This window comes from Bufo gargarizans, chromosome 7, assembly GCF_014858855.1.
Source record: "Bufo gargarizans isolate SCDJY-AF-19 chromosome 7, ASM1485885v1, whole genome shotgun sequence".
NCBI lineage: Eukaryota > Metazoa > Chordata > Amphibia > Anura > Bufonidae > Bufo > Bufo gargarizans.
This window is the reverse complement of record NC_058086.1, coordinates 53,223,685-53,246,854: the sequence shown is the minus strand read 5'-3', so window position 1 is coordinate 53,246,854 and position 23,170 is coordinate 53,223,685. Positions and strand designations below refer to the sequence as shown.

The 23,170-nt window shown below is 45.2% G+C and overlaps 1 protein-coding gene across 2 annotated transcripts in view; it reads left to right on the top strand.

Annotated features, from left to right (window-relative positions):
* Positions 1 to 14,027, top strand: part of TUT4 (terminal uridylyl transferase 4) — an 86,768-nt gene extending 72,741 nt beyond the window's left edge. For both annotated transcript variants that reach the window (XM_044301923.1, XM_044301922.1), the window contains exons 24-30: positions 1,005 to 1,087; positions 6,156 to 6,271; positions 7,206 to 7,369; positions 7,563 to 7,657; positions 10,145 to 10,637; positions 11,385 to 11,546; positions 13,825 to 14,027. In XM_044301923.1, coding sequence (XP_044157858.1) covers positions 1,005 to 1,087; positions 6,156 to 6,271; positions 7,206 to 7,369; positions 7,563 to 7,657; positions 10,145 to 10,637; positions 11,385 to 11,546; positions 13,825 to 13,916 — 1,205 coding nt within the window. In that variant the 3' untranslated portion in view covers positions 13,917 to 14,027. The remainder of the gene's footprint in view (positions 1 to 1,004; positions 1,088 to 6,155; positions 6,272 to 7,205; positions 7,370 to 7,562; positions 7,658 to 10,144; positions 10,638 to 11,384; positions 11,547 to 13,824) is intronic.
* Positions 14,028 to 23,170: the final 9,143 nt, after the last annotated feature.

The following is a 23,170-nucleotide window of genomic DNA, read 5'->3' as shown; positions in this document are numbered from 1 at the left end:
GAGACGGATGCAGACCCATTCAACTCCGTAGTGCTTCCGTGCCTCTGTTCCGCACTGCACCTTCTGGATTGCAGACCCATTCAAATGAATAGGTCCGCATCCGTGATGCAGGGCACAAACGGCCGCTTCCCATATATTGCGGACTGGCTGTTTGAGGGCCTCAATGCGGGCACTAGCTGGCAACGGTACACATTGGGAGTGCCCCCCTCCCCCTTTTAGGGAACTTTCACACTTGCGTTGTTTGATTCCGGCAGGCAGGCAAACTAAACGCAAATTTTTAAAGGTATGCGCAGACCAGAATACCGGATCCGTCAATGCGTCAATTTGAATGCCGGATCCGGCACTAATACTAATATGGAATATGGCACTAATATAAAAAAAATAAACGGATCCGGCATTCAGGCAAGTGTTCCCTTTTTTGGGCCGGAGATAAAACCGCAGCATGCTGTGGTATTATCTCCGTCCTGAAAAGTCAAAAAGACTGAACTGAAGACATCCTGATGCATCCTGAACGGATCGCTCTCCATTCAGAATGCATGGGGATAAAACTGATCTGTTCTTTTCCGGTATTGACCCCTTAGGACGGAACTCAGCGCCGGAAAAGAAAAACGCTAGTGTGAAAGTGCCCTAAGTTCTAATTTATGGGGCTGTAATGTATGTGTGTATTGCATCATCATGATTTTCCTCTTGGCCTTATTTTTATTTAATTCTCTTTGAATAAAAAAAATTAATGCCGGCACATATCACCCCGACGGAGACCAAAACAACGTTCTTCTGGCCTTCTTTCGGTCAATGGGGGCTGATGGATTCTTTTGACTCATGTGCCAAGAGGTTTCCCGGTACATAAGCCAAATGTGTTGACCAAACCAAATGTGAACAGCACTTTACACTGTCAGCCTGTATTATAGCAAATGTATATGTAGGTTTTTTATTTGGATCAAACTGTATGTGGAAGGATCAATTAAATGATAATCTTGTGTCTTTTCTCATGTTCTTTCCCTCAGTGACTAATTTTATCATGAAGGCATTCATTAACGGAAGGAAGTTGTTTGGAACCCCATTCTATCCACTGGCTGGGTTCGAAGCAGTAAGGTTTTACTCTATTTAAAAAAAATAAAATTACAGGTTTCTCCAGAATATAAAAGATCTGGTCAATGAATTTCCAAGGATAACAGAAATCACTTGTCCACTCAGCTGCACAATAAGCGTATCATCAAGGGCGCCCTGTGTCTCAGTCTAGCATCTGGCCGCTACAGAGCCTGAGAAAGACTGTTGGGATTTACAGACTTCTCAGTCTTTTTTTTTTTTTTAAGGAAATACGTTTCTATGAGGCGGCTAAAGGGAGGAGATTCCATAAATTAAAAAAGAAATACTACTGACCCGATAATTCCGCTTCTGCTCCAGTGGTTCCTGCAGTGATGATGTGCTGTACATCCTCTTTACCACTGCAGCCTTTTAGGCTTATAGGTGGTGCTAAGCATGTATGGCATTTGACTGCTGAGGCCAGTGATTGGCTGCAGTGGTCATGTGTGTGTGTGTGTGTGTGTGTGTATGGAACGTCACTGCTGCAGGAAAATCAACAAAAGTAGTGGGGGATAAAAGTATGTGTATGTGCCCGAGTGTGTATCCTAAACCTTAAGCTGGCCATAGACATTAGATAAACCAGGGATCAGCAACCTTCGGCACTCCAGCTGCTGTGGAAACTACAACTCCCAGCATGCAGACTTAGGGTCCATTCACACGTCCGTTTTTTCTTTCCTGATCTGTTCTGTTTTTTGCGGAACAGATCAGGACCAGATCAGGACCCATTCATTTTCAATGGGTCCTGGAAAAAATCGGACAGCACAATGTGTGCTGTCCGTTTCCGTTGTTCCGTTCCGCATGTCCGTTTAAATATAAAACATGTCCTATTATGTTCCTGAAAAATCGGATCCTGGTACAATGCAAAGTCAATGGTTCCGCAAAAAACGGAAGACATTCGGATGTCATTCCGTATGTCTTCCGTTTTTTGCGGAATCCGTTCCTGGAAACACATAGCAAATATTTTTATAAATTTTTTTTTTTTTTCAAAGAAATCCAAACAACTTTATTTGATTATTGAAATGTATACATGTTTCCGTTTTTTGCGGATCCGCAAAAACGGATGACATACGGAAACATTTTCAGGAACAACGGATCCGCAAAAAACGGACCGAAATTCGGATTATAGAAAAATACTGACGTGTGAATGTAGCCTAACTCAGCTTTTCTTGTAACTTCCATAGAAGTGAAAGAAGGATTCTGGGAGTTGTAGTTTCAGAACAGCTGGAGTGCTGGAGGTTGCTGAAAGTTGGTTCATGGTTGAACAAACATCTGATGAACGTTCGTTTTCACAGACTCGGCCTTCCACATTTTGGTCCATATTGGCCGTTGCAGTTGTTCAGACTGCCCATACATGTTTAACGAAACCAGGCGATGGATGAAAGATCTTTCTGGGAACTTTCTTTGAAAGAAATATCTTTTGTTATACTAATGTACGAAAATATTAAACGAGGCTGACATCTTTTCAAATGATAATAGTCTTTCATTGGTCGGCTAAAAGGATCATTTGTTGTTAAATTTCAACTGACAAACATTTGTTGTTGTTGAAATTCTCCAAAGGCCTCTTTCACACGGGCGTCATGTTTTTTGCCCGGATAAGAGGCGGGTGCGTTGCGGGAAAATGCGCTATTTTTCCGCGCGAGTGCAAAACATTGTAATGCGTTTTGCACTCGCGTGAGAAAAATTGCGCATGTTTGGTACCCAAACCCGAACTTCTTCACAGAAGTTCGGGCTTGGGATTGATGTTCTGAAGATTGTATTATTTTCCCTTATAACATGGTTATAAGGGAAAATAATAGCATTCTGACTGCAGAATGCAGAGTATAATAGTGCTGGAAGGGTTAAAAAAATAAAAAAGTTAACTCACCTTATCCTCTTGATCGCGTAGTTCCCGGTCTGTTCTTTGCTAGCTGTGGGCTGAATGACCTGTGGTGACGTCAGATCACATGCTCCAATCACATGGTCCATCACCATGGTGATGGAGCCTGTGATCTGACATCACCACAGGTCCTTTAGCCCACAGCTAGCAAAGAACAGACCGGGAACAACGCGATCAAGAGGATAAGGTAAGTTAACTTTTTTATTTTTTTAACCCTTCCAGCACTATTATACTCTGCATTCTGTAGTCAGAATGCTATTATTTTCCATTATAACCATGTTATAAGGGAAAATAATACAGTGAATAGACTGTCACCTAGAACCCATGCGTGAAAATCGCACCGCATCCGCACTTGCTTGCGGATGCTTGCGATTTTCACGCAACCCCATTCACTTCTATGGGGCCTGCGTTGCGTGGATTATCGCACCGCAACGCACAAAGAGGAGCATGCTGCGATTTTCACGCAACGCATAAGGGATGCGTGAAAATCACCGCTCATGTGAACAGCCCCATAGAAATGAATGGGTCAGGATTCAGTGCGGGTGCAATGCGTTCAACTCACGCATCGCACCCGCGCGGAATACTTGCTCGTGTGAAAGGGGCCTAAGGCTACTTTCACACCAGCATTTTTGTTGGATCCGTCGTGGATCAGCAAAAACGCTTCCGTCACTGACAATACAACAATCTTCATCAGTTATGAACGAATCCGGTTGTATTATCGTTAACGTATCCATCATGAACTCTATTGAAACTCAATGGGGGACTGATCCGTCCCCATTGACTGCGATGGGGACGCAACCTAACGGAACGGAATGCATCCTGGTGCACTCTGTTTCGTTCAGTTCAGTTTTGTCTCCATTGACAATGAATGGGGACAAAACTGAAGCGTTTTTCACCGCTATTGAGATCCTATGAAGAATGTCAATAGTGGAAAGGGAACGCGCACATGTGAAAGTAGCCTAAGGATACTTTCACGCTGCTGTTTCAGGGTCCGCCTGTGAGATCCGTTTCAAGGCTCTCACAATTGGCCCCAACCAAATCAGTTTAGCCCCAATGCATTCTGAATGGATGCAGATCCGTTCCGAATGCATCAGTTTGGCTCCGTTCCGCTCTGGAGGCGGACACCAAAACGCTGCTTGCCGCCTGACTGTACAGAGCCAAACAGATCCGTCCTGACTTACAATGTAAGTCAATGGGGACGGATCCGTTTACATTGACACAATATTGTTGCAATTGTAAACAGATCCGTCCCCCATTGACTTTCAATGTAAAGGAAAGTCGGATCCGTTTGAATAAGGCCGAATGCACACGGCCGTTGTTCACGGCCGTGAGCGGTCCAAGGAACCGCGGCCTGGATTCCTGCTGAGTGCAGGAGTGCACGGCGTCATTGGTTGCTATGACGCCGTGCGCTCCTGCACTCAGCAGGAATCCAGGCCGCGGTTCCACGGACCGCTCACGGCCGTGAACAACGGCCGTGTGCATTCGGCCTTACACTTAGACTTTTTTTTGACTAAGTGTATGTAGACGGATCCGTACTGAACGGATACCATCGTTTGCATTTATAGATGCGGATCCTTCTGTGCAGATACCAGACGGATCCGCACCTGACGCAGGTGTGAAAGTAGCCTAATGTGTATGGTCACCATCAGGAGAGTCAGTGTGACTACCCGTTGACACTTTGGGCCACAATGCAGGCATTATTTATCTTCCAGAGCCCTAGTGATCTGGATCCAGATATTGCGGCCACAGTACAGGCTCTAAGAAGCAGTCCTCTGTTTTGGTTGTCCTCTTGTACTTTTCATTGGGCACTTGCCTCAAGGTGCTCAGGTGTCTGTGGTGATAGACTATGGAAGAAAAAACACTTGGCTTTGTTGCAGTCATATGTTTGCATTGTGAGATTATTATTATTTTTTCTTTATTAAAGGGGTTATCAGAGTTGAATAGAAACTTGGTCAGCCCCAGTAAATTGATCTCAAATAACAAAAGAAGCGATATTTCCCTGTTCTCTCCTCTGATACTTCCATTGATGAGCTCCAGCTCTCCCCACTACAGTTTGTTTTCCTATCTACATGGTGAAAGGGGTAGGGATCGCTTATTTTCTTATTTCTCGTGAATGCGGTTTTCCGCTTTTTATATTTTTATATATTGATTACCTATCTTCAGGACAGGTCATCAATATCAGACTGTGGGGGGCCGACTCCCGGCACGCCCACCGATCAGCTTTTTGTATAGACCGCCGCTCTCGTATGAGGGCTGCCTTCTCTTAATTGTTTACCTGCTTGCTGTCGCAAGTGAATGGGAAGGAGCCGTCCCATTGAAGTTTATGGGACAGCATAGTTGTAATTACACCTGCTCGCTGCTGCGGTTACGACAGCAAACATGTAACCAATGAGGAGAAGGCAGCGCTCGTATGATGCTGTCTCTTCAAACAGCTGGTCGGACCCCCGCCGATCTGATATTGATTATCTATATAATATATATCAATATAAAAAATAAAAAAAAGCGGAAAACCCCTTTAAGGGTCCATTCACACGTCCGCAATTTCGTTCCCGAAAAAAATTGAACATGTCTTATTCTTGTCCGCAATTGCGGACAAGAATAGGCATTTTCTATTAAGTGCCGGCGATCCGCAAAATGCGGAACACACATTGCCGATGTCCGTGTTTTGTGGATCCGCAAAACACACACGGACGTGTGAATGTAGCCTAAAACTCATCAGATCAAACACAGATGCGATGTACAGATTTTTATTCCCCAGTCTCTTTCATGTTTTAGTTTTTCATTCACATTTGTTGAATTGTAATGAGAAGATTAATTTTTTTTGCGGTTTTTGTAACGTAACTGGATACGGAACATGTTTCCCGGCTGAAGAATGTCATATATTTATGGCCAGGGCCAGACTGGCCCTCCAGAGTAACAGAGGATCCTCTGGTGGGGCCCCTAAGGTCGAGAAAAAAAAACAAACATTTGGTTGCCTTCAGTGTCACTGGACAGCCTCTAGGGTCTTTCTTTGAGTCAAAACCTATTAGACTTTATTGATGATACAAGCCAGTGGGTCTCGAGAATAATTTCCTCTGATGGGCCCAAGGAACCTGTATAGGCCATTGTTACTGGCATGGAATCGCAATGAGTAACCCAGGTGGTGCAGGCAGAGGTTTATCTGGGACTTACCTTTAATGTGTTTGTTTTTTTGCAGGAATACTTTTTTGATTCCAAAGTCCTGACAGATGGGGAATTGGCACCTAATGATAGGTGTTGTCGGGTATGTGGCAAGATTGGCCATTACATGAAGGATTGTCCCAAACGAAGGAGGTAAATAGCATTGTCCTTTATTACTCTTTGGGCTCATGCATACAGATGACAGCTGGCCCCTAATAGAACAGTCCTATCCTTGTCCGTAATGCAAACAATAATAGGACATGTTCTGTTTTTTTCTGTGAAATGGAATGCACATGGAGTCATTGCCGTTTTTATGCGGCCCTGTTGAAATGAATGGTTCCACATATGGTCTGCAAAAAAAACAAAAACGGGACGGACTCGGAAAGAAAATACTTTTGTGTGCATGACCCCCTATAGTCAGTCATGTTTCATATGACAAATCCACTGTAAGGCCGAATGCACACAGCCGTGAGCGGTCCGCAGTATCCCGGCCTGGCATCCTGCTGACAGCAGGAGCGCACGGCCTCATTGGTTGCTTTGACGCTGTGCGCTTCATGCCGCCGCTACACTACAGTAATACACTCGTATAGATCATACGATCCCTGGCCGTGTGCATCCTCTTCCATTGTCCCCTATTTTTCTTAACATACATTGTATATTAGCAAAACATAGGGGGGCAGATAGAAGGGAATATGATGACGGTATCAGACTACACTGTTTGTCTGCTACCATGGAGACACATAAGACTGCAAAGCAGCTGTGGACACAGTACAGTAGGAAACGTAATGAAGACTATTTGCAAAGTTGCTTTTTTTTCCCCTTCAATTGTAGATTTATTTGAGCAATAAACCAGTTTGGTTGTGAAAGTGTATCTCCGGGTTCAGCAACGTTCAACACTCCAGCTGCCGTGAAACTACAACTCCTAGCTTGTCCACTTGCTTGCCTGTTTTTGTAACTCCCATAGAAGTGAATAGAGCAGGTTGGGAGTTGTAGTTCAAGAACAGATGGAGTGCCAGAGTTTGCTGATCACTGGGGTCAATATCCTTTATCTGCCAATGTATTAAAATTGTCCATGGCTGTTTCCTAGGATAAAGAAGAAAGAGAATGAGAAAGACGATGACAAGGACAATAAGGAGGACGAGCGGGAGCTCAGAGAGAAGAGGTGCTTTACCTGTGGGGATGTGGGTCATGTACGAAGGGACTGTCCTGAAAACAACACAGCGCGGCAGAAGAGCAACAACAGCATTCTGGGTAAATGTATAATATTATAGAATAATACATGCAGATAGATAGGATATGACGGCACGTAGGGAAGAGATTGTCAGTATAAAGTACTAAAAAAAACAAAAGCTTTGATTTAAGAAAATAGAAAACTTTTTTTCATGTCAGTCAGTACAGAGAATATCTTCCTCTATCCAGGGTTAATGGCATTTTCTGTTTTTAGCATCACAGATCTTGAGCCTCATTGTCCCGCAGCCCGTTCTCACCCCTTTACAACAGATGGAGCGCCCCACGCGCACACGGCAGGCTTCAGAATCGGTGAGTGTGTATAGTACCGTACCGTCTTTTGTATAACAGAATATAGAAACATCTGACTTTTCAGTGCTGTAGACCAGTGCACCTCAACCTTCAGCTGTTGGGAGACCACAACTCCCAGCATGCGATGTCAGCAGTAGCCAATAGCCATAAAATGCAGCAGGTTTATGTCTTGGATACAGTGGAAATCCAATATTACATTTTGTAATAGAAATTTCTAACGAGTCGGAAAATACAGCACACTGGAAGGAATGAAAACTATTAAACGGCTTGTCCCACAAATAATATTCCACAGTTTTCAGACCAGCACCTGGATCTGAATACCTTTATTAAAAAAGAAGTATAGCCACAGTCATTCAGTAACATCTAAATGTATAGCGCCACCTGCTGTTTGATGTTTTCCTTATTGCTCTGTCCACCTCTATGAGGTGGATGCACGTCCTTAGTTCCCTCCTTCAACTACCACCAGCCCTATCTATTGTTAGAAGCTGTGACAGGGTGGATCATAAAAGGAGAAGAAAGTATTAGGACAGATACTGCTTCTCTAGTGTTTTCCTGGTCTTGGCTTGAAAAACTGCATTAAAAATCCTAAATGTGTGTGGCTGTTGTAGAAAGGGCATGCCCCCTGAGCTGTGATAGAGAGAGAGCTGCAGCAGAAAGGACATGCCCCCTGAGCTGTGATGGGGAGAGAGCTGCAGCAGAAAGGACATGCCCTCTGAGCTGCCAGCCTGAAGAGTCTAGTAGAAAATTGGAGCAATGAAAGTGGAGATCTGTGGAACCATGTGAGGTACATGGCTGGAGACTGTCTTGTACTATATGATGTCCGACTTTCATCTTTTACATTAATCATGGGATAACCCCTTTAACGGATGGTATGAAATGTTTTACTACATCATCTGTAGTAAAAGGATTTATGAGATTAGCTAGGACTCTTGTGCACTTCAGTGTTTCGGAGAAACAACACAGGGGCATGGTGCGTCTCTTGGTGCTCGAATAGTTAATTTGCATAATTTTAAAAGTACATTTTTCTCTGCAACGATTCCACCAGCGTCATCGACCCTACCAGGCTGTATGTCTGGTAGGGTGGGGTTGATCTGGGTGACACAGCCACTTTTAAGGGGTTGACCAGTTTAGAAAACTCATTCATATCCTCTCACAAATTCTTAGTCAATAGAGAGGGATCTTTGTGTATGATCTTAATTTGTTGCCCGGAGTAGAGAGAGGTTATATTAAGCATTTGTCTCTCTGACCTGACCTGTCTTGCATTACACAGACAGCACAGTAATGTCTAATGGCCCCTGTGGTGGCGCTGCAGGGAAATCAAACACTTATTGCCAGTCTTCTCCATGGATCACAGCAGATCGCAGAGGGACGCCTTGTGATCTGCTTGGGCTACTTTCACATCTGCGTTTTTCCTTTCCGGTATTGAGATCTGCCAGAGGATCTCAATACCGGATGAAAATGCTTCTGTTTTGTCCCCATTTATTGTCAATGGGGACAAGACTGAACGGAGTGCACCAGAATGCATTCAGTTCCGTTTAGTTGCATTCCCATACCGGACAGAAAACCACTGCAAGCAGCATTTTTCTGTCCGTCATGTGATGCATTGCAAGACGGATCCGGAATGACACACAATGTAATGACACACAATGACAATGTAAGGCTACTTTCACACTAGCGTTCTGCTGTCCGCTCGTGAGCTCCGTTTGAAGGAGCTCACGAGCGGAGCAGAACGCTTCCGTCCAGCCCTGATGCAGTCTGAATGGATGCGGATCCGCTCAAACTGCATCAGTCTGGCAGCGTTCAGCCTCCGCTCCGCTCGCCTCCGCACGGACAGGCGGACAGCTGAACGCTGCTTGCAGTGTTCAGCTGTCCGCCTGGCCGTGCGGAGGCGTGCGGATCCGTCCAGACTTACAATGTAAGTCAATGGGAACGGATCCGCTTGAAGATGACACCATATGGCTCAATCTTCAAGCGGATCCGTCCCCCATTGACTTTACATTGAAAGTCTGAACGGATCCGCTCAGGCTACTTTCGCACTTAGAAATTTTTCTAAGTTATTAATGCAGACGGATCCGTACTGAACGGAGCCACCGTCTGCATTAATATGATCGGATCCGTTCAGAACGGATCCGATCAAACGCAAGTGTGAAAGTAGCCTAAGTCAATGTTATCGAATCCGATTTCTCGGACACAAAAGAAAGCGGATCCAGCACCCATTGACTTACAATGGTTTTAGAGACGTCTTGGCTATTTTAAAGATAATACAACCGGATCTGTTCATAACGGATGCAGACGGTTGTATTATCCTATCGGAAGCCTTTTCGCTGATCCCTGCCGGATCCAGTGAAAACTCATATGTAAAAGTAGCCTTATACTCAAGGGACTAACAAATAGGCATTGTTCTTTGCTCTACTTTCTAGTATAAGTCCCACTTATTAAACAATGATTAATGCACTTGTTAGATTATTCTTTCCTCTTTCTTCACAGTCTGAATCCCATCACTCATCGTATTCTCCGCAGCCTCAGACATTTCCACAAAACAACATGGGCCAGACGCAGTCTCAGACAAAGCTAAACCAGCAGCCACCGCAGCCAATACCGAATCCTCACCAGGTTCAGCGGCCCATGTTTAACTTTCCACACTCTCCCCCCACTCACTTTTCTCCTCTGCACAAACTTGGGTTACTCCCTCTGCCTCCACAGATCCCTATTCACAACAACTCTTGGCCTATCCATGGCCAGATAATTCGCTCCTCTTCTGGGAACCCCCCTCACTCCAGTGGTGTCGCCTATCCAGCCAGATCTGGCAGCAGCACCTCAACCACTAGTCAAAGTGCAGTTAATCTGAACGACCCCAGCATCATCTTTGCAGGGCCTGCTGCCAGGTCTGTAGGCATTCCTAATTCTTCTCACGATGGACATTGGCACAATTCCCAGGCACCCAACTCACTGGTGAACAAAGGAAACGTGGGGGGCACAGGTAAATGTCTTGAACATTTAAAGGTTAAATGTGTGTATAGGAAAAAGCATGAACATTTCGTAGGAGAAGCCTGTAGATGTGGGACTTTATGGGCTATCCTTCGGATAGATCAGTGGGTTCAGAACCCCACCGATTTAAAGGGCGTCTGTTAGAAGATTATTACCTATGACACTGGCTGACCCGTTACACGTGCGCTTGGCAGCTGAAGGCATCCGTGTTGGTCCCATGTTCATATGTGTCCGCATTGCTGAGAAAAATGATGTTTTAATATATGCAAATGAGCCTCTAGGAGCAACGGGGGCGTTGCCATTACACTTAGAGGCTCTGCTCTCTCTGCAACTGCTGCATCCTCTGCACTTTGACTTTAGGAGATGTCAGGGCCAGGTGTGATCACGTGTACACTGCCTGGCCAAAGTGCAAAGGGTGAGACAATTGCAGAGAGAGCAGAGCCTCTAGGTGTAATGGTAATGCCCCCGTTGCTCCTAGAGGCTAATTTGCATATAATAAAACATCATTTTTATCAGCAATGCAGGCACATATGAACATGGGACAAACACGGATGCCTTCAGCTGCCAAGTGCACATGTAACAGGTCAGCCAGTTTCATAGGTACAAAACTGCTGACAGATGCCCTTTAATATTGACAGCCTGTCCTAAGGAAAGGCCATCGATTTTAACTACCTGGTTAACCCTTTTAATAATTGGCCCATATCATTTACATTTATTTTTTCCTTGTTTTGTGAAATAGAGCAAGGATTCCAAGGACAGTTTGGGAAGCCCTCACTTCCCTGGGAGCGCGGGACTCCTCCTCATTACCCTTTGATTCCTGGATCTTGGCCTTACAGCCTACACCAGAATTTCCTGCAACAGGCACCTGCCGGCTTTCATTCCAAGGCCTACTATCCTCCAGGTAATGTTAGTGTCTAGTTTTAGGATGCACATGTATTGGATAGATGACTGCACGTCAAAAGATTTGGACTGCCCAGGTTCATCGGCAGCAGTATTAAGGTCCATTTACACGTCCGTTTTTTTTCTTTCCTGATCTGTTCCGTTTTTTGCGGAACAGATCAGGACCAGTTCTGGACCCATTCATTTTCAATAGGTCCTGGAAAAAATCGGACAACACAATGTGTGCTGTCCGTTTCCGTTGTTCTGTTCCGCATGTCCGATTAAATATAAAACTTGTCCTATTCTTTTCCGCAAAAATCGGATCCTGGTACAATACAAAGTCAATGGTTCCGCAAAAACGGATGACATTCGTATGTCATTACGTATGTCATCCGTTTTATGCGGAATCCGTTCCTGGAAATTAAATCCTGCCCACAGAAATCACTTATTCACTTCTTTTGTTTGGATTTCTTTGAAAAAAAAAAAAAAAAAACTTTATTTGCTTTATGAAATTTATACATGTTTCCGTTTTTTGCGGATCCGCAAAAAACGGATGACATACGGAAACATTTTCAGGAACAACGGATCTGCAAAAAACGGACCGAAATTCGGGATATAGAAAAATACTGACGTGTGAATGTAGCCTTAGGGTCCATTCACACGTCCGTTGTTTCTTTCCTGATCTGTTCCGTTTTTTGCTGAACAGATCTGGACCAGATCTGGACCCATTCATTTTCAATGGGTCCTGAAAAAAAATCTGACATTGTGCTGTCCGTTTTTTTTTCAGGACCCATTGAAAATGAATGGGTCCAGATCTGTTCAGCAAAATACGGAACAGATCAGGAAAGAAAAAACGGACGTGTGAATGGACCCTCAGACTGCCAGATGATTGCCTACGAACGCTCATTAGCAATCATCTGCCATAAGTATCAGCCTGTGTAATACAGGCTTTAGTTGTAGAGGGAGGTGTGACTTTATCTCCTCGGGTTCCTTGGATGGGAAGTCCTCACTCGCATGGGGGAAAATGGCGTAATGCTTCTGACTTTTTTTTTTTTTTAATCATGTAAATGGCAAATATGCTTAAAAGGGTTGTCTGAGATAAAGATGTTGGAAAAGCCCTCCAATATAAAATAATCATGTTATACTCACCCCTTTCTCCATGGTCTGGTCCTCCTGCCGTTCATAATCTACAAACTGCAGCGGTGACTGGCCCATATTTGGCACATGACTGCGGCAGCCAATCACTGTCCTTAGTGGTGTAACCCTGAGCATAGTGAGTGGCTGTAGCAGTGATGTACCAAATACCGTCACCTCACTGCTGCAATTTGTAGACAATGAGCATCAGAAAGTGCTACAGAGAACGGCATTGCAGAAAGGGGCGAGTAGAACGTGATTATTATTTTTTTGGGGGCAATTGTGGAGTTTATCCAAGATTTTTTAAATGATCTATTACCCCTGTATTTTTTTTAATCTATAAAATAAATGACATACAATGGTGGGATAAACTCTTTAAGAAGGTAATATTGAATGTTAGGTCGGGTTCACACACAATGTATCAGTCCACTCCTATATCTATAATGAAATCTGTGTTAGGCTACTTTCACACCCGCATTTCTATTTTCCGGTATTGAGATCCGTCATAGGATCTCAATACCTGAGAAAAACCCTTCCATTTTGTCCCCATTCATTGTCAATGGGGACAAAACGTAACTGAACAGAACGGAGTGCTCCAAAAACATTCTGTTCCGTTTGGTTTCCTTCCCCTAGCGGAGAGCAAACTGCAGCATGCTGCGGTTTTCTTTCCGTCATGGGATGCGGAGCAAGATGGATCAGTCATGACCCACATTGCAAGTCAATGGGGACGGATCCGTTTAACTCTGACACAATAGAAAACGGATCCGTCCTCCATTGACTTTCAGTGGAGTTTATGACGGAGCCGTCTTGGCTATGTTAAAAATAATTCAACCGGATCCGTTCATCACAGATGCAGACAGTTGTATTATCAGTAACGGAAGCGTTTTTGCTGAGCTTACCGGATTTAGCTAAAAACGCTGGTGTGAAAGTAGCCTAAGATGTGGATTCTGAGGCCGACTTCACTAGATGCATTGCAGCATGTTTAGAATCAGCTGCAGTTATATTATGCTTTGTTAAATCCTCGTTCACGAACATATTGTACTTTGTTTTACGCCTAAAAAAAATAAATATAAAAAATACAGTATGTGTGAACAGACTCTACAGGGTGGATTCATATGCCGATGTATCGGGCGCTGCTAACATTCACCTCTATCTTTTCCTTTCAGCTCCTTCATTAATACAGAACGGGCCCCATTTCTCAGTCTTATCACAAGGACACCCGCACCAGAACTCCAGTTACATCCAGCAAAAGAAATAAACGCAAAAAAAAAAAAAACTTTGCGACAACCATTTTTAAAACTTTGTTTCCAGGTGGAGCTAGAAATTTTAATATGTAACATTTGTAAATATACTGTTAGTTGTACTGGAATCATTCCTCTGAGTGATGCTTATTTCTTTTATTTCATTGCCCCATTTTGAGGGGAGCCTTGTGTTCTATCAAAGTCAAATGAAGAAAACCGTAAAATTAAGTTCTTTATTTTCTATGCTCTATTCATGAACTGCCTGCTTCAAGCTCTATAAAATGTATATATTTTAGCTATAAACAGATGATTTTAAGAGAAAGGAATGTAATTTTCTAAATGTCTTTTATTATTTGAGTCTGAAGCAGGTGCCAAAAATCTTTTAAACCGGAAGTCTCATCTTATTTTTGGTACCGATACAAAAAAAAAAAAAAGGCATTTTATCAATCTCTGTGTCCCATAAAGTGTAAAGAACTTTTTTTTTATTGTTATTATGGAAATCCAAACTGAAAAAAATTATTTCATAAATTGGTTTCTTCATTTTTAATAAAATTAAGAATGCCAATCAAGTGGTTAACTTTTGGTATGCTTGAGCCGAGTGTGAGAATTACCTGCGCTGCTGGAAAATGATATATTTTTGAAAAAAGTGTAGTAAAAAAGCCACATGTTAATTATTGAGCTATATCATTGCTCAGAATAATGTCAAACATTATCATGACAGTATTTGTTAAAGGGAATCTGTCAGCACAGTTCTGGACTATTATCTGCAGTAATACATGAGTAAAGTCCAAACCCCCCTCCCCCCCCCCCCCTCATTATCCTACCGTCAACATTCAAAAATGCACCATAATACACAGTCCAACATAATAGAGGGGACTTCTGTGCGCATGCACAGCAGTCCTGTCATTGTACTTCAGCACAGCTTTAAATTCTGACAGGGGGATGAGGGCCACTAGGAAAATAAAAAGTAAGGCCTCTTGCACATGGCCGTTGTTGACCGGCATCCATATTATGCCCCGCAATCAGCAGGTCTGCAATATACGGGCACCGGCCATTTGTGCACTGCATCATGGATGCGGACCTATTCACTTAAATGGGTCCACAATCCAGAAGGTATGGTACGGAACGGAAGCACTATGGAGTGCTTCTGTGGCAAGTTTGTGGTCCAGCGGCGCAGGCCAACAATGGTCCATGTGCATGAGACCAAATACTGCCGATAAGAAGCTTCATGATCATGTACTACTGCAGGTAAGGACTACTTTCACACTAGCGGCAGCTTTTTCTGGCGGATGAACAGCCTGCCAGATCTGTGCTGCCGCTAGTGCACGCGTGCCGCCAGAGGTCCATGGGGGCGGGCTGGAGTTCCGGCGGCAGCCCGGCAAACATGCCGCGAGGCGTCCAGAATAAAACTACGACCTGCCGGAGAAGGCTGCCGCTAGTGTGAAAGTAGGCTAATAGTCCAAGATCATGGTGACAGATTCCCTTTTTAAGATTTAGGTTTTTGCCAACTTCACGGTAAGATCTTTCAAATGGGTCCCTACACTATAAGGTGCTGCCTCAACACAGCACCCACGGAGAGGGTGACCCTTCAGCACTTCTGCCGCCAGACTAAGCCTTTGGCACGTGTGCAATTACAACAACTGCTCCATCCTATTCAAGTGAATGGAACGAGGACAATTTTCGATCAGTTTTAGGACAGATTGATAGACATTGATAATGATCCCGGAGAACCTCTTTAACTTAACAGCAGGGAATGTGATAAAATAAGAAAATTACTCACCCGTTAAACCACCGGACCATAACACAATTCTATGACAGAATGCCTGTAGAGGCATTCAGTCATAATAGAAGTCTATGGACTGCATAACAGATCTGTCCAGTTTCCATTATGCAGGAGAGGACTCCCCTGTATAACTGAAACGGGGCGGATCCGTTTTGCAGCCCATAGACTTTTATTATGACTGAATGCCTCTACAGGCATTTCGTCATAGAATTGCGTTATGGTCCGTGGTAACAGAATCCATAACGCAATTCTGCTTTTACCACCAAACGAACGTATGAACGAATTTCAAAATATTAAATTCGCTCATCTCTAAAGATAATGTTCATCATATCTGCAGCATTGTACAGTACCAGTAAAGTGGATGGGATTTTATGAAATCTCATCCACAGCCGCATTAATAATCTAAATTATAAATTGACCTGCGGTGCATATTTGAAATCCTCAGCATGTCGATTTGCTGCGGATCTTCACTGTGGGTTTCCTAGGCAAAAAAAAAAAAAAAAGTAATACATAGGTTTTTTCTCTTTAATGGCATTGGGGGACACAGTACCATGGGTATATGCCCAGCTACCACTAGGAGGCACTAGATATCAAAAATGGTTGGCTCCGCCCAGGTGGGCTAAACCCTCTCCACAGCACTAGGCTATTCAGTTTTAGTCTAGTGTCCGTAGGAGGCAGACATGACCTGCTCTTTTTTCGCAGGTCTTGCTGCTTTTATTTTATTTTCATTCTTTTTGCTTTCTTCTACAGGTCTCGACCTGCCGCAGGATGGGGCTACATCGTGGATTACCACTTTAGTTGCCCCCCTGCGGGCGCGTACTCGGGTACCTCGCCGGCACCCAGTCCTCATTGACTGCATCCGCAGTGGCATGCCGGCATTCCCACGGTCCCCGTGTTGAGTCTGCCGATGAGGTGACCGTGCGGCGCCCGAAGACATGCGTCCCTGTCCCAGAGTTAGTGGGGGTCCCAGGTTAGGTCCGCTGTCGTGGCGAGGGATGGGATCCACTTTATCGGGGGTCCGGGGTGCTACTCCCTCTTCTTTAACCCCTTCTTCCCCAGGCGGGGAGGTATTTTTCTCTCTCTGGGAGGGGGGGGGGGACCCTTTCTCTCTTCCTCCTTTCCTACCCCCTGGGGTCCTTTTCTCTTCTCCTTGGCCACCCTGCTTCCTTTGCGGCCTCCCATCTACTTTAGTCCCCGGCTTCTGCCAGGCCTAGGCCGTGTTTTCTCCGGCCCGCCCCGCCCCCCGGTGCTCCTTTTGTCCTGCTCTTCCCCTCCCTGAGCCCTGTTCCTTCCGGAGGGCCCCCGATCTCCCGCGGTTCCATCACACCGACTGGCCACCTTAATCGAGGCCCCGGCTTCCACCAGGCCTAGGCTGTGTTCTCTCCCTCCCTGCTCCTCTCGGCTTCTAGGAGGGGTTCCCCCTCCTCCTATGTCAGCCAAGCGTGGGCTTTAACCCTGTGGGTGCTGGTTTTCTCTCTGAGGTTCTGGAGCTGCTGCAGCACCTCTTTGGGGACTTAGCCCCTGGGATCCATTAGACAGCCTTCGGCTGGCTGCTTTTTTTTTTCTTTTTTCTCAGGCATCATGTCCTCTTTCTGAGGACTCATATTCCCAGCCCCCCCTCGGGGGTCGCATGTATTTGTGTGCGCCCCCCGTTGATTTAAAGGGTTGCCACGCGGTCAGCCTGTCCCTGTTTGTGCGCAGTAGCTCCCAGGCCCTCTCATGACGCCCTTACCTACTTCTGTCGGTCTATCCTGACTGGGACTCTTCCCTGTCCCAAGCCATAGGGTATCCTGTCCGACTCTCCCAGTCTATTGCAGAGTCGCTGCACCGACTGCCTGACCAAAAATTGCGGCCACTTCTGCCCTCCCAGGGACCCTTCCGCGGATGGGGCACACTCTGCTAGGTCCCGCAGACGACCTCTGGTTATCACAACTATGTCCCACTCCTCCTCGGGTCACTCCTAGGACAAGTCTGAGGCTGGTGACAAACCCTTCCCTGCCATTCCATCTGCTGCCTCGGGGGACACCTCTGCTCCGAGTCTCTCTCAGTAACAGAGCATCAGGCGGTCTTCCACCAGACAGATTCTCTCTGGGTGGTTAAAGACAAATGTCCACTGAGGCCCCTCTCCTCTCTAGGGTTGGTATCCCCTCTAGTGTACTTTCGGATAGCGATCCCTGGCTGCACAAGGTAAGTCAGCCCGCCACATGGTTAGCATGCCGAAACACCTACGTGGTGTCCCAGGTACGTAGCCCTTCCCTTTAACAGGGGGTACTTGTACCACTGCCAAATGCTGTACCCAGCACTCCAGCTATTTCTCTGTACCAGGGGCTATATTCTACACACCCTCCTAGTCGGAGAGTGTTCCCGCCAGGCGCTGTAGCCAAAACAGCCATTCTGGTGCTAGCGTGCGACACGCGACCATATATACAGAGCGAGCCCTGGTTCACCAGAATTAGTGCCTGGAGCCATTACAGTGCACTATGCAGCCGTATCAGAGCAGCTACATTGCTCCCTTAATAGGTAAGAGTACCTGTACCATCTCCAGATGCTGTAGTCATCACACCTGTCTGGTTCTATGGTGCTCCATCTCCAGGGGCTGTAGCTATTACACTTGTTCTAATGTGCACCAAGCAGCAACATTGCTCCCTTCATAAGTAGAGTGCCTGTACCATCTTCAGACGCTGTAGTCATCACACCTGTCTGGTGCTCCATCTCCAGATGCTGTAGTCATTACACCTGTCTGGTGCTCCATCTCCAGGGGCTGTAGCCATTTCTTATGCCTGGTTCTAGTGTGCATCTAGCAGCCACATTGCTCCCTTTAGAGGTACAGTACCTGTACCATCTCCAGATTTGCTGTAGCCGTTACACCTCTCTGGTTCTATTGTGCACCATGCAGCCCTATTTCACCCTTACCAGGCGAGGTATAGTGGCCCTCTTCTAATGCGGTAGCCATTGCACTTCTCTGGTTCTAGTGCGTGCCACGCAGGCATCGCTCCTCTCTGACATGGAGTTCCTCTGCCATCTCCAGATGCTGTGCCCCTTACACCTGTCTGGTTTTAAGTCTGCACTACACAGCCAGTATTTCTCCCTTATTAGGTAGAGTACCTATTATAGGCGGAGTATTTGCAGTATCTACATGAGCTATGCCCTATTGGTACAATCTGCGGCCCATACGGCTCCTGCATTACTGGCTCTGTGATAGGCAATCATGTGCCCCCAGGACCTCTAGTCTTCTCTTTGCCTCTGTACTAGGAATGATTTTTACTTTATTGCCTGACGCACTATTTAACAAGACTTCCCAGTTCTGTTGTGCACCATAAGTTTGCTCTTCCCCCCGTGGGCAGGTTGTTAGCTGGCATGCTAGGATTGTTCTTTGTCAGCCCTGTTAAGTACTACTGCATGCTGCACCGCCGCGTTACCCTATTTCATGAGGGAGTACTCGCTTTGTTGTTACTGCTCCTCTGCTCAGTTACATGGCACAGTCCTGGCAGAGTACAGGGATCACCACTGGATGTTCTATCCTGCAAGGGTACCCAGAATATACAGAATCCTTCTGGGTGGTCAATGACATGCGTCTTCGCTGGACGTCCTCTCTGATATGGCTGTGACATGGGTGGACTTTTCCGCGGCTTGCTCTGGTATTGGATATGGTCCCGTACCTCTTCCATGGTCCAGGTGTTCTTGATACTCCATTTTCTGATTAGTTACATGACAGAAGGGCCGTTCCCTGGACCTGGCCATTGTCTGCACCTGTCAGTTCCTCCCCTCTTCCCTGGGGGTTTCATTGTCCTCTGCTGTTAGCTGGTTCCTACATGTCAGTGTAGTCTCTCCCGGCTTCCCCTGCTGACTTCTGCATCCTTTCTGACATATGGATGTTTGGTGATTCTTTTTACCAAATCCAGGCTGCCGTTTTTCCCCTTTCTGGGACAGTGTTATACAGTTGGCTGGTCACTACACTTGGGATGGTTGGTCACCCATGGCTGATGTTATTTCCTTGGTTTTCTGGCTATTGTTGTCCTTAGGTGGTCGGTTCTTTGGACCCTTCTTGAGCCCCTGTCAAATCCTGCTTGAAGTCCCTGACCCCACTCTTTTTTAGACCATCTAGCTGGCCGCTCCCTTCTGGGGAAGCTACCCATGGCATTTTGACCGCACAGGCTCTGTATGACAGCTGTATCTTTGGGCCTGGTTTGGTCCTTTTTCCCTCCTGTGTCCTCATAGTTTGTTGCCTTCTTGAGATTCTAACCTCTCCTCCCATCCCAGTCAAGTACCTGGTACCTAGTTGTTTAGTGCTATGGTTTGCAGTTTCCATCTAATTAGTCACTTTTTGGACGGAACTTTCCCTTGTTTGGAGAACTGTTCCTCTTTAGGCTGTTTGGAGTCCTCTCCTTCTACTCGAATATCTCTCAGGCCAGTGGGTCTCCGCTTGTATTACCAGGACCTGCGACTGCTTCCTTTTTTCCCTGTGACTTTATGTGGTCTTACATTTTACAGCGATATTATGTCTTACAGAAGCTTGTTCTTCGCCTCCTCTGTATGGAAAGCAGGTCTTTTCTCCTGACCATTACCTAAGGCTCCCCTCCTCCAGGGTTTGGCTGTTTTCTCTGGCAGGAAGAGGTTTCCACCTTCTCTTGGGTGTTTCTCTTTTCCCCCCTTCCTTGCTGTGAAAGGAGGCTCGCTCCCTTCCCTTGTGAGTCTTTGTTATGATTTCTCTCAAGCGTTTAGCCTTCAGTGCTTCTTTGTTTCCTCTCTACCCTGGCCTTTACATTTGGTCTGAGACAACTTAAAGTTTTAGTCTTTTGTTGAGGACGGGTTATGTCCTTTTTACAGACATTTTATCTCCTACCAGGCACCCTCATAGGCTATTTAGTCTTGTTGGGTCTGTCATCTGAGGGCTTCTCTTCCTGGAGCTTACTTATCTATGTAGAGCGCTAGGTCGTTACCAACAGACATTTCTCTCCTATTTCCTCAGGGGGAGCCCTGGTTCTTCTAGATCAGTGATGGCTAACCTTGGCATTCCAGCTGTGGTAAAACTACAACTCCCAAGATGCCCCCCTTGCTTGGCTGCTCTCAGAACTATATAGAAATAAATGGAGCATGCTGGGAGTCATAGTTTCACCACAGGTGGAGTGCCAGGGTTAGCCATCACTGTTCTAGATCCTTCCTCGGGGTCTCTTGGTCAACTCTTGATTCTCACGCAGGACATCTGGTCCTGTCCCTCATCCTCTAGCGCTTTATTTTTTTTCCCACCTTGGGTGGAGCTGGGTGTTTCCCAGGCACCTGTCCTTGGGATCCTGACGGTCTCCCATTTTTATTCTTTAAAACCATTCCATGCTAGGGTCTCCTGGTCCTGTTGGGTCACATGGTTCCTCTGCACCCTTCATTTTGCATGAGATTTCAATCCCACCCTTGAGGACTGCTTTAGGACATCCCATGGTACGGTGTCCCCCAATGCCATTAACGGAAAAATTTGATTTTTGTACTTACCGTAAAATCTGTTTCTTGTTCAATGCATTGGGGGACACAGATCCCACCCCCTGTTTTTACTTACTCTCCCTGTAACCGGGCTGATGTTCTCTTCTCCTTTCCCGGTCATGTTGGTTCTTCGCTTTTGTTTCTCTCTCCTACTGCTATTGGTACAAACTGAATAGCCTAGTTCTGTGGAGAGGGTATAGCCCACCTTGTCTAGTGCCTCCTAGTGGTAGCTGGGTGTATACCCATGGTGCTGTGTCCCCCAATGCATTGAACGAGAAACAGATTTTACGGTAAGTACAGAAATCCAATTTTTTTTTTGTCGCACATCCGTGGCCAAATCCGCAGACTTCTTCACTGTATTTTTTTTTTTAGTCACGCATGGATGCACCCTCCAAATGTGTCACCAAAAATTTTATCTGCCAGTAAAAACCAGATAGCAACATCTTTTTTTTTTCTAATCAGATTATGTTTTCTCATTAGATTTTTATATTCTTTCCTGAACATGATGATGGGGGCGATCATCTTGCCTGAGCTTTTATTAACAGCATTCAGAAAGCATTTAAGAAAATTGCTTTACAGCAGCCCCATGGGCCAGAGACACAATGGTCAGGAGGGGACCTCATTGACTTCTATGGGAGAGTTTTCTAGGCATGCTCTGTGCAGAGGTCATTGTACAAGGACAGAATTAGCTTTGACAATCACCTAGTGTGAGTGGTTGATTCTCTTATCTATATTATTTACAGAAGATCCACTGGACCCAGGAGATCAAAATTTATTATCCAATGGTCAGAATGACCAATAATACCTGTTTTAGGTCAAATTTTAAAATGTAACTTTTATTATTATTTATTAGAATAATTTTCCCCACATATAATACAATACAAAACGAAACAAAACAAGAAACAACTCTATTGAGAGTCTTTTAAAATGTATCTGTCAGGGATAGTATCCTTGGGGTGTTTATGGTATTGTATCAATACCTATTTCCGGATAATTATCCTTCCAAAAATGATAGATATATCAAGTAGGTGCACTTCAAAGGTTATCTTCACCCTTGATAGTGCCCTGGTGTTATATACCACCAGGTTGCTCTATCATTTAGCGATGTGAGCGGTCTGCTGTTGGTAACATTCAATATTTATTAAAGCCATGTATCTGCTTGTTTCTGCTTTGTGTCTATTTTCAAAGCGACTCGCTACATCTACACCCTCATGGTCATACTCCAGAGCGTACTGCGTCTGCAGTCCGCAGTGCTGTGGATAAACTTCCCTAACATGTGTTTAAAAATTATCACGACGAAGCTCCCCCGACATGTTTCACCGCTCGCGCGGCTTCTTCAGGGGGATGGAGCTACATGCAACACGAGCACTTGTGATGCGTAATACTTTATAGTCCCAAGGCGGGTCATCATAGAGGAGAGCCAATCAAAGCCTTCCTGCTCGTGTTGTAAGCGTCTACGGGGGCCAATCAGATTACCGTCAATTACTTATGACGTCATCCACTAGAGGTCAGAAGGTACGGGTTCATGCGCCTACGTCAATACCCTCTTCCTTCCGCGCATGCTCCCGCACTTAGACGGGCAGGTCTGTTCAAAGAAATGTATACATTGGATCTTCATTGATTTGTATCAGGGTGCACTTCTCAATATATAGAGAGGAGAGATATCCACTCGGAACTTATTAGGACCATATAGGAACAAGGGCATTCGGAACTTACTATATCCACTTGAATACAGTAATACTATCTTCCGAGCCATAGTTTATAACAGATATTAGATATTCCAAGGAGGAGGAGGAAGAGATATTTTACTATATTCTCGATTTTCTCTCTTTCTTTCTTTTTTTCTCTCTCTCTTTTTTCATCTTTTCTCTCTTTCTTCTTTTTTCTCCTTTTTCCTCTTTTTTCTCTCCTTTTCTCTTTCTCTTTTACACCTCCTTTTTTTTTTTTTTTTTTTTTTTTTAGTGGATGACGTCATAAGTAATTGACGGTAATCTGATTGGCCCCCGTAGACGCTTA